The following is a 15,702-nucleotide window of genomic DNA, read 5'->3' on the forward strand; positions in this document are numbered from 1 at the left end:
CAACAATACTTCATGCCATGTATCAAATGAAACAACACGCTGGCTCCAAGCTTATCGCCAGGCTGCCAAAGTTGTTCGACCTGATTCGGGCTTGTTTTTCGCTTAGCCAACTATTATGCCAACCAACTGTGCTGCATGAATTCATAACCACATGTGACAAAGCTAGCAGCTGTATGTCATCAGTGTTAGTATGAAAACATTCAGTGCAAGCCCAAAACTCAGAAGAGAAACCAGATGTCTTCATTTTAGGTGATTTTTGGCCATAAACAGCAAAGGAGCAAATTAATTAGAAGCCAAATGTCAACTTTAGTGCAAACATTTTTCAGTCTCTGTCTATATCCAGTCGAACTCATCCATAACCTCCCAACACCACCTGTTCCGGCACGCTCAGTAAACGCTTCCGTACATTCCAGCTGTGAAGGCTGAGCTCCAGGAAGATGTTGTAAGTAAAGGTTAACTACGTAGCTCTCACTGTGGATTGGAATTCATGCTTCACGGCCTGTGTTGACACGCCTAGTCTCACCTCTGTCATGTTGGTATTTTGAGGAGAACCAGAACCGGTAGAAGACTTTTCCTGGGAGGTGATAAATGCTTTTACAGCTTGACCTCTGCCCTCTCTGCAGCTCCTTTAGCTCACTGGAAACACTATTTTACACTTATTTTAAATGATACTATTTCCACTAGGGCAGATTTGAAAGAGTTTCTCTTATGCCTGAATAACGCTTTTTCGATATCAAATTGTTGACAGAAATGTTGTCTGAGCCATCTTAGACTTCACACATAGTTGCCTAATGCAAAATAATGCATTTCTTAATAGCGAAAATAACCACTGAATTCAGCTCACACATGAAGAATAACCCGGGTTGCAGCACAGAAGCTTCATGCAAAGCAGTTCCTAGGCTGAGTGCAGACTGTTCAGCTGATAAGTTCAGTCTATTTGAATGTACTCAAGCGCCTATTCTTTTGTCCTTAAAAGTTCACCAATAAAATGATCAGCCGGTGCTTTGCATCCCCTCAACAGCATCATTTGCAAAGTGCCCTGTTAATCAGCTCAGTTGCAGGTGACCTCATTGTACCAGAGGCTGCGGCTCATCTGACTGGTCCACCTGTAAGTCTAAATGCATGGCGCAGAATTAAATGCCAGCGGACATTATGTTGCTGAAAGGGACAGTCAGAGGCTGAATTACAAGTGCACAACCCAACGAAGCCAGATATAGAAGTACAGAGTGAATACAGTTGAGTTGCGATGTAGGACTGGGCGATATAGACAGAATCAAATATCACAATATTTTTGACCAAATACCTTGATATTGACAATATTGTAGGAACAAAATATTTATGCAATGAGATTTCTTTTTAAACCCATCAGTAATGTGGATATAATGACTAAGTGGATAAAGGCAGATACTTGAACAGTCTGTTAAGCTCAGAAAATCACATTTTTACTGAAAAACAGCCTTTAAAAGCAGGAAAAGACAATTATCCACTTATCCAATATCCCGATTTGACGATATTCAAAATCTAAGACGATATCTATAAAATATCAAGATGTCGATGTAATATCAATTTATTGCCCAGTCCTATTGCGATGTCGGGGTTAAAGTTAGACTCATCAAATAAACATGAGAATGTGTTTCTTAAGTGTGTAAATATGAATTGCTAACAGTTTTGATCACTGATTTATCATTTAAGTCATCATTTGTCAAGCAAAAAATACCAGCTTCTCAAATTTTCACATTTCTTTCTGTTTTCTATGATTATAAATTAAATAAATTTGGGTTTTTAACAGTTGGACGGACAAAACAAGCAATTTTCAGACGTCACTTTGGCCTCTCAGAAGTTATTTCACTAAATAACTAATCAATAAGTTCTCAGTAGATAGGATAAATTAATCAACAATGAAAACAATCATTAGTTGCAACACTAATAATGCCTCCAGTTGTTGCTATTAGGCCAGCAGGCAGCAGTCTGATGCTGCAGGCCAACACATTAGTAGTCAGAGCTGGCCCCGAGCTGCTGCTGGGCCACCAGAGAGCCATCAATCACGGCCGGCTCTCCACCCCCACAGCCTTTAAAACCCAGCCACCAGCCCTCTGCTCTGATCCGCAGACCTCAGAGTAATTCCACTCGGCAAGAGGAGACCTGCGATGTGCGCATTTGAAGGACGATAAAAGAACGTTGCAGTCCAGGTTTATGACTCGTCTGTAGCAGAGCGGCGTGCTGCTCAGATATATGAATCAAAATGCTGACGCTTATGTTCTCTGTTGACAGACAGTGTATCAACCAATACACAAAATAAACCAATACTGGGTATCCAGCATCTCATCCGCTATTCTGCTGCTACTAGAGGCAGGCATCTGCTAAAATAGGACTTATTTAGTCATGTGTTGTGATGTCTGCGGCGAATGCTATGTGTCCATGTATTGTTCTGTGGGTTTGGCTGCTTCCATAGGGTTGCACCATATGGGGAAACCCTACTCATGCGTGTCGATAGGAGAAGCGGCAGCAGTGTGTGAAAGAAGTGTCTCGAACCTGCTTTAACGTGAAGGCAGGTGGCCCGCAGTTTAAAGCGCCATCTATCTGTATTTGACATCCGAATGCTTAAAAGGTTTTAAAATGCCAAATTTATACAATTCAGACAAACACGCGCAAACATTTGTAGATAGGTAGTGAAGGCCTGGGAACTCGTCCCCAGCTGCTGCTAAAAAATCCCACCAACCGGAGCGTTGGGAGCAAGGCAGGGAGGGAAATGCCTCGAATAAAGAGACCGTGGTAAGTGCTGCCACATGTTCTATTTATACACAGTACACACACACACACACACACACACACACACACACACACACACACACACACACACACACACACACACACACACACACACACACATACATACACACACAGGGCAGAGAAACTGTAATCTGTTCCTTGATCTGGCTCGGTTCAGACACATAGAGAATGTGTAGCGGTTTACAGGCCTGGCAGGATGTCAAAAAATATTTTCCTTTTTCGGCGGGTACCAAGAGGAAATTTCTTTTCAAGTGAGCAACAAGCTGAGAATGTAGAAGAATTCACTTAGAGGCATTTCACCCTGGTGGTGCTGATCTGTCCCTGGCTCCAGTTTATATCCTGTAAGATTTGGAATGACAGATTATGTTTTCAAGTGCTGCCACCTTCAGTCACTTTTCACTGCATTTGACCTCCAGATGATGGCTGGTCACCTGCCAACATGGTTGATGTCTTTGTGGTTATTTTCCCACTGCGCCTCTAACTTTAGTGTCCAGTGAATTCTCATGGAAGCTTGTGCCAAGACAAGCTAACACCCGACCCCTCCGCCTGTCAGCGTAGGGTTAGCCAGCCGAGAGCAGAGACGGCTTCCTGTCTGGCCTCACTCCTTGGTCACTTCCTGTCTTTGTCAGCCTCCTCTGAGTCACGGACTTACAGCCGCAGACAAAACAACTGGGTAGACACTCAGGGAAAAGACATGCAAATGCACACTGATGCTTGTGCATGACAAAGCTCACAGAGAGCAGATGATCAGTGAGGCATGCTGTGGGTAAATCATCCATTCACCTTTTCCTTTTATTTGCTACCCCGGAAATGTTTCTGTCATCATTCTGTTTCATCTCTCAGGAATCAGCCTCATAAAAAAAGCAAGAGCGGATGCTGCAATGTTCAGAACAGCATTGTTTTCCTTTTAAAGCTTCTGTTTTTGGTTACACTGCCCATTTTTCAATTTTCCTTTTGTCTTTTCTGCTCTTTTTTGTCCGAAAGCCTACTTGGCCCACAAATGGGAGTACAAAAGTGTGTTTTGACACATTTAAAACGTAAAAGAAGTGCAGAGATGTAACTTCTTCTCACTGTTTAGGCACATTTTCAGCACGTTATAAGCAGCACATGGTTGAGATGACAGTGGTTGTGCCTGTTCTAACTGTAAAGGTTTCAATTTGAAAAATGAATTGTTTTTGGGTTGGTCATTTCAGTAGAAAAATCTTCATTTGTGCAGTGTGTGTACATTCAAATGGTAAATGGGTTGCATTTGTATATCACCTTTCTCGTCTTCTAACCATTCAAAGCACTTTTACACTATAAACTCCATTCACACACACACACACACACACACACACACACACACACACACACCACACACACACACACACACACACACACACACACACACACACACACACACACACACACACACACACACACACACACACACTAATACGCTGATGGCAGACTGCCATGCAAAGTGCCTGCTCATCAGGAGGCTCTAATGCAATCGCACACACATTCACACACCGATGGCACAGCCTTCGGGAGCAATTTGGGGTTTCAGTATCTTGCTTAAGGAAACTTCGACATGCGGGCTGGAATCAAGCCAGGAATGGAGCCGCCGATCATCCGATTAGTGGCTCTAGCTCCTGAACCACAGCTGCCCTCTTACTTAAATTAAGGGTCTGAATAGTTCCTCCACTATAGTAAAGCGGAAATATTTAAGTAGAAGTTATTAACAGTAACAGCTTTGGCGTTTAAGTGTAGTAAAAAGCTGCAGCAGAAGCTTTTTAAAGAGGGACTCGCTGCTATTGTTGAAGCTGAGATGAAGGAATGATGCTATTTCAATAAGGGCTCAGTTGAAAAAAGAGCAAATATATCCTTTAATTACAAATGTGTGCGTCAGAAGGATTGCCCTTTGTTGCTGCAGTCTTTTTTATTTAAAGGACAGGACCACTCTGAAGGACAAACAGCTAATTGTAGGGATGCTTTATTCCATACACTTGTTTATACTCTTTTGTGAGGTCATACATCTATGAGTTTGCCGTGCTGTGACCTTGAAAGACGGAGAGAGGCAGCTCCCGACTTTAGCTACTGATGTATTTTCATCGTATAAACCCAACCGTGTGACCACGTGAGAAGAACCAACTTCCTGAAAACACTTTGTCGCATGTTCCCGAGCGCTTTCGGGGCAGCTTCTATTGTCCTATCAGCTGGGAGGGGCGGTAAACATAGCAACCGCATGTGACATCTGTCCTCCAACAAGAACATCTTCCTGTTTTTTGAGGGATGACACAATATGCATGTGTTGTCCTGCGCCCCAGCAACTGCTACTGAATTCATACTGCCCATCCATACCGTCCCACAGATGTTTCCATAACATGATGACGCAGATGTTGTGGAAACATTTTCAGCAGAAGCCAATGAAAGTTCAAGGCAATATTGTAATTCATACCAAGATAACTTCTATTAAGTCTATGCAAAGTATTCAGAAAACTTACTTTAATACAAAGAAATCATCAAATACCACCCAAAAAATGTATCCCACCATCCTGCTATGAAAAATGTCAGCCCACTTCATCAAGGGGGTCTTGTTTCTCTAATGTTACTTTTCTTTTTCTTGCACCACACAGGTCTGTCAGAGAGCAATACCGTTCAGACGCCAGCCTTCACGGACGCTGTGAGACTGTACAGACAAGACAAGGGACACTACGGGACCTGGGAGATGATGTGTGGAGCGCCCCCACAGGTGGGACATAGTCAGGGTCTCTTTGGTTAATCACAGGACAGATGGTTTGCAATTCACACCAGGTTGACAATGCCAATGTCATATCATTTTATATTGTGTTATCGATATCATGCTCAGTGAAGTTTATGGAAGATCACCAGATAATCTGATGGGTTGTCACACCACCAGCCCTAATTTGAAAGACATGAATGACAAATCTGTTGTGTGGTGATCAGTTGTTTGATAAGATTTTTCCTCAGACGACATTTTGAAATGCCACAGTTGAAAAAAGCACAAGTGTAACATATAAGATAACAAAGGTTGAATTCCATGTAGCATTGTCCTTCCTGGTGTGATGCACGCTGGCTCAGTCACACACCATCATGGCTAGAATAAAAGTGAATCATCATCAGAGTTGTTAGTTACTGCTTTTCCGGACATGTCAAAATGTTTTCTTTAACCCTTAAACACTGTTCATATTCTGACTCATAATTAGTCTCTATACCAGTTCACATTCATAAATACCCCCATCAGTCGTCATTTATAAATAGTTACTTAATCCTTCTGTTTTTATTAATCTTATGGAAAAAAGACATTCACAATCACTATTTTATGGTCCAGGAGAACAATTGACATAATATGATGAATGCAACAACATGTTTTAATGTTGATTTTTTTTTTTTTTTTTTTAAATAAACACAGGTCAAACTTATACATTTTACTTTGATTTTTGTATATTCTGGGTCACATTAGGAAACGTTTGGCAAAAAAACGTGTATAGGTTTTTTTTTTTTTTTTACAGCTCTTAAATGTAAAAACGGGTCAAATTTGACCCTGGAAAGTATGTAAGGGCTAACAAAGGCCTTTTGTGACTCAGGTAGGATGGAAATAATGAAAATGAATCTACGCATTGCTGGTTGTTTGATGGCAGAATCCTGGAAATGTTTGACATAACGAGTTGGCCGACGAGTGCCTGAACGCACCATTAGGATCAGATCTTATTTTGAGAGGTTGAGCCCAGCCTGCAGGTTCTCATAAGGACCCATATTCATGATCCACATCCCTCAGAAGATCCAGGCTCTGATAGAGTTTATGTTTCCCTCCTGGGAGGTGGACTGACAATGGGGATATTGTGACTCAAATTGCACATTTGCCGCAGGTGACAATTTAAAGAGATTTTAAGGAACAATTTCATAACAGTCCTTGTGAGTACATGTCCAAAGTTCATTTCAACCTTTTGAGAGGTCAAAATGATGGATGACACGCAGAGAAAAACTTTTTCCAAGCAACTTTAGCTCTAACAATCACGAGCACACACCCTCACCTCCCACTACAGAGAATGCATTGACACACAACCTTAAAAGAGACTGTCAGTAACACAACCCCACCCCTCAACATACCAGCATATACACAAGGACACACACACACCTAGACACTGTTGATTGGAGTCTCCCCTCTGAATAAGTTCCTTTGAGACTCCTGTGAGAGCTTCAGAGTCATTCTGTGTGTTTATAATGGTCACCTTTTCCTACTTAATGCCTGTGCTTCCTGTTTACATCCCAGTTTATCTCTTTCATCTGCTCCTGTTACATTAGGAATAGTAGCCCAACCCAAATTGGCAAGTACACATAGTCTATAAAGACACTGTTTGATCTCCAAACATTGTGCTTTTCTAAATGTAATGAATAAAGTTAGCTGGAGAAGATGACAGTGTTCTTAGTACTTTTTGGAAGAATATGCTGGGTATTTCATGCCAAAGTAAAATATTTTTCCATTTTTTGGCCTCTCTCTTTTAGACATTCCTGTGGGATTTTTATTTATTGTGTCACCATTGAGGAGATACTTATTATAAGCAGCAGATGACCAGTAGTACATGGATATAACCTTAATGAGTACAGCAGAAAGTAAAAACAGCACTAAATATGGAATAAGAAATTAGCAGTCATAGCTGATACTAGCCTCTATTTATAACTCTATTTATAGTTTTTCAATGAGCCAATGAGAAATACTGAAATCCATTTAGGGGCTTCAGTTTCATCATTAATTAGAAACACCAGTACATTCCTACTAAGATGAATAACATTGTCCACTGTGAAAAAGACTTTTAACTTAATAGTTTACTGATGTTAACTCTTCAGATGTCTCTTGTTATTTGCCAAATTTATGTTTAACCCTCCTGTTGACCATGCAACTTTTGTCCTCCCGGGTCAAAATTGACTGTTTATAAAGGATAAGGTATAAATTATCACCCAATTCTGTGTTAGACCTTTTTACCCAACTTCATTCCAACGTATAAACACAGGTTTTACACATATTTTTGGAAATTATAGTTAGTAGGCTTCATTTAAATTAAATTATACCTCATTTTTGAGTTAACGCCTCTTGTTGTCGGTTCAATTTTGAACCAGGTGGGGTCATTTTTTGAGTGTTTCTCAGGCGGGGAGTTCCGGTCCTCTGAAATGATGCCATTGCCAACGCGGAAGTAATTTAAAACTACATTATATCAAAAGGCCACCAGGGGGCGACCGTTTTGGTGTCAAAAGGACTTCCGTCTCTATACAAGTCAATGGAGAATTCACCAACTTATCACTTATCATTTCTAACCTCAGTAAATGTTTTCAAAATATGTTTATGGTCTCAATCGCTAGTTTAAAGCCTTCTTCAATGCAGTATGATGTTCATTTGTGAAATTTTGGCCTCCCTGATTTTATATTTGACGATAAAGCAGGGTATGCATTAGGGCGTGGCTACGTCGTGATTGACAGGTTGATTGGTTCACAGGTTCAGGAGGGCGCCTTTTGCTCCTCCTGATCATAGACATAACAAAGATCTTAATAATCTAATAATCATAATCTCTTTATTATGTCTATGCTCTTGATGCCCATATAAGTAGAATCCGTGTTTTGTTTTACCCGGCATGCACCGGAAATTTTCAAGATTGCGCTGCCCAGATCCGAAACTATTCGCTTCCAAGCAGCAGTCCACAAACCAATGGGTGACGTCACGGATGTTACGTCCATTTTATATACAGTCTATGGTGTTTCTATATCAAAATCCCTCCTTCCTTTTACTGATGACTCACCTTGATTTTGATCAACCAGCTTACTGCACCCATCATGGAAATCCTCACTTGACCTTGGTTAACAGGGGATAAAACCAGCAGGCAAGGAACATTCACAGAAAGACAGCTGGAACGATCAAAACAAATAATTTCTTCCACTAAACAGTTCTGGAGCAACAAGGTCAGACTGTTTAGCAAATTCTACATTAGAAAAAGACAGTTTATAAAGGTTTATGGGTTTATTAAGTGTTTACAGCAGTTTTAAACAAGCAGAGCAACAAACCTAAGCCGTAAACAAGGCACCAACGCTTTAAATCCACAAAGTTTCATGCGCTTGAACAAATAACAGTGTACCTGTTGTTTGCCAGGCCTCTTCTGTTCGTCCCTGTGGAAAAATAAATGATGCTTTTGTTACAGTCGTTCATTACCCAGCAACATGTTTCCCCAAATATTTAGTTTAGCTTAGTTAAAGCCTTGTGGAGGTGCACAGGAGGTCTAAATAAAGGAGTGCTTAAATTTAAGTGTGTGTGTCTGTGTGAGCTGTGAGGGCAGTGCCTCTAAAAGCAGCCTTCCTGCCTCTCTGTATCCAACTTTGTATCATCTCAATCGCCCCACTGTATTCACACAGGAAGGAGAGGCTGCACATTTTTTTAAAGGATTATTTTTGTTTTTCTTTGGGTGGAGGATATTGGTTGTTTTTTTGGACTACACTAATAGTGTAGTCGAAAACAAGTTTGCACACTGGAAAAAAATGAAACAATAACATACTCCTCACAGTATACTGTATAATCATAATTATCATACATTTAAGCAAGGTGAGCCAGACAGGATCTCATTTCTATTTTATTTGACTTACACATAAAAATATAAAAACTGTACAACATAAAAGAAAATGTATGTATTGTGTGTTTGTGTGTCTGTAGATTCTGGCTTATCTAGTGATGGAAACCCTCCAACCAGAGCTGAGAAATGTGATTGGTCCTCGCCTGAAGGGGAAGATGCAACAGAGACAGAGAAATTGGATGTTGGTGAGTTTTCTATCGTATCGTACAAGCACAGGAAAGAATCAACACCGGTCCAAACTGATCACGCTCTCGAACAACTATCTCCTCCAGATCTCTGATGCGGTGTACAAGCAGGTGTTGTCCCAGACCACCGGTCAGTACGATGCACTGGTCGAAGCCTGCGAGGCTCAGAGAGTTCCACTGGACGCCAGCCTGCGAACCGACATGGACCAGATCATCACATCTAAAGAACACGTCTGCGGCAAGATACGGGGTGACTGAATATCCATGTGCAACCAAGTCTTCCTGTTTCAAGTGTTTAATAAGTTAAATGTTATAAACTATCAGAGAATGTTTCCTAAAAATACAATTTTAGGGTGTAAACAGAAGGTAAACAGATGATTTTACCTCAATATGTTTGAATATTTTGGCCACATTGCAGTCAGTCTTTCACTTCTGATTCACACTGCAGTAAGTGCTTGTTGTTGGGGTAGTTTTATTGACCCCTGTATCTTCAGATGTGTGATCTGTGTGTGATTTGAAATCCTCAGTAAGAGATACAATTCAACTTTGGCCACATTCTTTGAGCAAAACAAAGAAAAGTGCTTTGAAGTTGCTGTATTATTCACTACAGAGACTTTATCCAGATGCAAAATTTGTAGTAATGTTCCCACCATGTCATAATCAGTTTTAGGATCTTTTTCGGGGGTCTATAGTAGTACTAACTCTATTTCTTTGTATTCTGCGGCATCAAGCAAATTCATTACAGTCTAACTGACCATTCAACATCTGCTGACATCCTGCATGAATTTGAGATAATGGCCATCTATTCATAAAGCACAAAGAAAGTGACTGTTTACTGACCATTGTCAGGTGGAGCTGGGTTCAATGGTGGCACTGTGTATTTTAGTTGGGCAAATCTGTGCATCACTTCCACTACTAACAACAATATAACACAGATGATATCAGAAAGAAACATTTGTAGACTCTGAGGGAACTTTATGAGTAAAGAAGATTGTTTACTGAGAGTTTCAGTTGTGAACCAAATCCCAGTTTTTACCGTTTACACCCAAATGTGGCTTCACCTGTAAACTCCAGAAACTATGCTGACTTATAAAAACTGGCTATTCTCTAAAGAGGCAATCACTAATTTACAATAACAGCTGTAGATACCTGTAGTGAGTAAGCAAGGCTCTAAGAACAAAGAATGTGGAGCAATGTAAGGAAAAGAAGGAAGGAAAGAATACGGAAAGACAAACAAATGCAGACAGACATAATTCAATCTAATTTTAACACAACACTACCAGTGTTACCAACAAGTATTGTTCAGCTACACATGTCAAACAACATGCTATGCAAAGTGATTTGGTTCACATGGTGCTCACTGTGCCATGTAACATGATCTTCCCAGTCTCCATGCATGCTTCATTGTTCATCTACTGTTTGCTTCAGTGACATGTGGCTGTGGTTTCTCTGGTTCAGGGATTATTGGCACAGGGATCGGTCTGGTCACTGAGTAACGCCACACGGCTCAAGTTTCTGATGAGTTTGTTTGGACACTTGGCACTAACAGGGTCTTTCTTCTGCAGCTCATTTTCCGTGTCTCGTTTTACTTCCTGCGCTTTCTCCTTATGGCTTGTTTGATTAACTCTACAGCACCGAAGCATCCACCCTTTGATCAGTCTGTCAGCCTGTCAACTTTCCTTTCTAAAGTTCAACTTCGTACTGGCCGCTCCTTCTTTTTTCATGTGTACAATTTTCTATTGAGCCAAGTGGAGGAACTGCATTCCATCACCTGCGCTGTATATGGGCCATTTCTGACTTTATACCACAGATAAGGCTCGACACTACAAGTCAACAGAACAAAAATTATGCTGGTTCACCTTACATAAGGGGAATGCAGAAGTTTGAGAGTCGTAACCCTAGCTGTTAACTACTTCGGTCTCTTTTAGCAGAGAGTTGTGCTAGAGTTGTGTTTCAATGGAAGCTCTGCAGGTTTCATTTTTCTTGCTTAAATGTCAGCTTATATGTCATCACATGCATACCTGCCATGTCAACCTGGCATTTAACACTACACTGTAAATTATGAGGACCTTTTGGCACAGTTCATCTTAAGTCAGAGCAATGCCTGTCTTATTCTTGATGTGTTGACTGACTCATTGTGATCTGGAGACTGTTAATTGTGTACGAGTTGCAGCAATTTTACAACTAACAAACCTTGTGTGTTTTTCTTCCATTCCCTATGTGATTTTGATGGCGTGCAGCTCTGGTGTTGCCCAAGGCAGAGAAGCTCCTGCGGACCAGCGTCCAGCCCTACATCAGTTCCATCCTGGAGGCCCTGATGGAGCCTGCCAGCCGTGGTTTCTCCGAGGTCAGGGACGTTTTCTTCAAAGAGATGGTGGAGATCAGCAAGAACACACTCAACGGAGGAGGCAAAGAAAAACTGGGAGATGTGAGTCATGTTTCGCTTTCACTTTACATTCTGTACATGAAGTCATGTAACAGTTTGATATAGGTGTTAACATGGTTCACAGAAATCAGTTTAATAAATGAGGTACTAAAGAGGCAAAACAGGCAGGTACTGAGGATGATGAGTGACTGTAATTAGTTTTTGGCCACTAGGGGGCAGAATGACTATGACATATTGTCACCGTATTAAGTTGTTAAAGTATCAAGCAAACATAGAGCAACATTATCATTCATTTGGAGTTATGTATGTGTCCTCCTGATGAATGTATGTCCAATATTCACTCTTCTTTTGGCTCGTTTGGTCTCAACCAACTGCTGAGAGAAAAACTGGCTAAATCTTCCAATTTCCATGTCTCTGTCTGTCATCTGGTGCTGGGCAGGTAGTATACAGTAGGTTTATCAGAGCATGCTAGCTGAAAATAGCTGCCTGCTGAAATGGTACAATTCAGCAAATGTGCTGTAAAATCAAAAGGAAGAGCTAGAAGAGGCACAAAAAAAAACTCTGGGGAGCTGCAGAGTTGGTGGAAATCTTCTGTGGGTTCATCACTATGACCCCCTGTCACATAACAAATAGTAATTTGATTTTGTGTCATTATAAAGATATTTACGAATACACCTTTAACAGTGTAGCATCAGTTGTAACAAGAAATCCATTTTGGTGTGACCCAAGAAAAGCCATTTTTGTCCTCACGTCTGTTAGAAATACTGGTTTTTATTAAGCAAAACCACTTTGCATGATCACAGATGAATAAACCAGAAAGAGAAACCTCACTAACCTCACTTTTTATATAACAGGAAGTATAACAAAGACTGATGAGCTCTAAGTGGGTGATAAAAATTCCAGTTAAGACTTAATTTTAGCAGGAAATTATAGCTAAACTGTTAATGTGTGAATGTTAAGAGTATTGTCTTGACTTTTGGTCACAATAAAACAAGAATTAGTGAGCGTGTAAAGAAACTGTGTGCAATAGGAAACCTCAATCACATTAATGCTACCCTTTAATTAAAAGTCAGGGAGTGACCTCAGCTGCCCTCAGTGACTGAGCCGGAAACAATCAACTCCTACTGCTTTTTCTCTTTGGTCCTAATTTTTGATGCTTGCACATTTTTGATCACTGTTGCCCTCCTCTATGCGTCTTCCCTCTCAGCACATGGAGAGGCTTTCCATGCTCGCCTTCCACCCTGTGAAAATGCAGAGCTGTTATGCAAAGGTAGAGCAGCTCAATCTGGAGGGGCTGCAGCAGAGGTTCGACGTCTCTAGCCCCTCAGTGTTCGTCAGCAGGGCTCAGATCCTCATGAGGGAGGTGAGAAGAAGTCACAGTCTTTCACTGTGTAATAATTATACATTATTATCTGAGAGAGCATGTGATAATGCAATATATCTAAATGGCTTAAAAACAGACTTGCTGATTCCTAGTAAGACTCACCCCAGAAACCTGACTCTGCTGTGGTGAAGTCTCTACTTCCACCTGCTGGACAAATATGTGCATGACATTTTGTAAAGATAACAGTGTGAGCTTAAGCTGAGCCGTGGTTTACAATCATAGTCTGCATTTATCTGTTTCCTTGTGCTACTATATAATTTGTTTTGCATTTTGACAGCAAATGGACAATGTGGTGTACACATTTGAGCAGCTGCTCCAGCAGTCTTTGGACGCCCAGGGAGAGAATGACATGTGCAAGGCCATCCAGAGATGCCAGGACAGGGTTCTCAAGGTAAATCACAGAATTTAAAAACAGAAAGGTAATGTAGTAGATAGATGGATGAAGGATGACTATAATCAGAGTTACTTGATACAAATGTCACTATTTTAGTCAAAGCACATTACAGAATTAAGAATAATACTATAAAACAGTTCACTTAAATCACAAAATTTGCACCTACCTTTGGTGATAGCTGCACATGCAGATGATTTTATTTTGAGGCATGTGCCAATAAGGTTTCTGCCTCCTCAATAATGTAATGAAGGTTAATTTTAGTGCTTACAACACTAGAAGTAATTTTTAAATGTGGATATCCCAGAATGAGCCTGTTCTGATGATATGTTTCTATCTGACTAACTCAGCAAACCCACCTGTAGGATTCATTTAGACAGACAGGATGTGGATGAATATTTTATTAATCTCCAGAGGGAAACTGAGGTTGCAGCAAAAGCTAAATGAAATGTTGAAAGGTGTTTTTTGCTAAGCTAAATATGATTTGTGCAATGAGTATGAGCTATGATGAATCAGTAATCTCTGCTGTCTGTTTCTGGTCTGTTAGAAATATGATTATGACAGCAGCACAGTGCGCAAGAAGTTCTTCAGAGAGGCTCTGCTGCAGATCATCATTCCATACATGCTACAGCAGCTCTCGCAATCCTGCTCACCTGTGAGTAGCACCAAACTCAGCTTATTTTTCTTACCTCTTTTTCATTTTATAATCTCTTTTTCATGGCATGTTTTATACTATATGTGCACTTTATACTATATGCCACTATGACAATATTCTGAAATTCAGTCTCACCTTTCTGATGCCTATTTGGGTTCCAGAACCCAAAGCCATGAGTAAAACTTAATTTAACTATTCATTTTTAAAAGAAAATAATAATTGACATAGGTTAGTGGCTTTCTATAGCTAATGGGTTCCACTGAGTTGGTCCAACAGCAGAATTCAAAAAGTATCAAAATTAACAAGAGAAATACAACAGTGCAAGAAACATAGAGAAAGACAAATCTTAAGACAACTCCCTTCATTGCAGCAATCATGTTTCTAAGTGGCAACCAAATGTTGAGGTCAGTGATTTGAGCAAAAAGACGATGGTGTGTTTTTTTAACCTCAACATTTAGGCTAGTTTTTCTGGGGCAGCTCTGGGTAGCACCTGTCACCGATAAGATAAATCTGTGGGAAGATGTTTTGGGCTAAGCTGAAAGAGGCTTATTTTGGTTAAATAAAACTAGTAGTGAGTCTGTGTCCATTGGGAAAAGGGAGGTTCTGTTTGCTTATGGCTTCAGAGACCGAGGCACTGATTTATGGATTGTGGACACAGAGCAAAATACTTTCTAATTTTCTCAAATTACTACCACCGAAGCATACATTCTATGTATTACCCCTCAAATTTATTTTATTTTATCTCTATTTATGTTATCAAGTGGCTTTTACTTTCCATCTTATATTATAATAATGTTTCTTTTTTTACATGCTTTTATGTTCTGTTTATGTAAAGCACTTGATATGTGTAATTTCTTTTGTTGTAAAGCACTTTGAAGTGCATTTCTTGTATAAAATGTACTATATAAATACAGTACTTCTTCTTATTAATCCGTATGCATTGCTGGCTAGTGGATAAGTGTGACTTTGGTTCAACTATGTTTTCTTCTTTCCCTGAAAACACATGCAGGAGTGGCCAGACATGAATACTTGTTGTTAACTGAAATGTTGGTATTGAATGCTAAAAGCTTTATGAACCTCTTCTCTGTTCCTTTCCTCACCAGGAACTGCCTCGCTTTAAAGAGCTTATCTTTGAGGACTTCTCCCGTTTCCTGTTGGTGGAAAACATGTTTGAGGAGGTTGTGCTGCACTCTGTCACCAAGGACATAATGATGGGTGAGGGCCAAGAAATATTTAGATTCAGAAATGACTGTAGTCATGGCGTTAAGTAGTTTTTGTTAGCAATGATGTATCA

At 40.3% G+C, this 15,702-nt stretch overlaps 1 protein-coding gene across 1 annotated transcript in view; it reads left to right on the top strand.

Annotated features, from left to right (window-relative positions):
- Window positions 1–15,702, top strand: part of niban2a (niban apoptosis regulator 2a) — a 29,015-nt gene that overhangs the window by 12,195 nt on the left and 1,118 nt on the right. Inside the window, exons 6-13 of the mRNA XM_062434718.1 lie at window positions 5,409–5,524; window positions 9,488–9,592; window positions 9,680–9,842; window positions 11,833–12,020; window positions 13,186–13,341; window positions 13,640–13,753; window positions 14,301–14,408; window positions 15,512–15,623. Of these exons, the coding sequence (XP_062290702.1) occupies window positions 5,409–5,524; window positions 9,488–9,592; window positions 9,680–9,842; window positions 11,833–12,020; window positions 13,186–13,341; window positions 13,640–13,753; window positions 14,301–14,408; window positions 15,512–15,623 (1,062 nt within the window). The remainder of the gene's footprint in view (window positions 1–5,408; window positions 5,525–9,487; window positions 9,593–9,679; window positions 9,843–11,832; window positions 12,021–13,185; window positions 13,342–13,639; window positions 13,754–14,300; window positions 14,409–15,511; window positions 15,624–15,702) is intronic.

The sequence above is a fragment of the Scomber scombrus genome, chromosome 15 (assembly GCF_963691925.1).
Source record: "Scomber scombrus chromosome 15, fScoSco1.1, whole genome shotgun sequence".
NCBI classification, from domain to species: domain Eukaryota; kingdom Metazoa; phylum Chordata; class Actinopteri; order Scombriformes; family Scombridae; genus Scomber; species Scomber scombrus.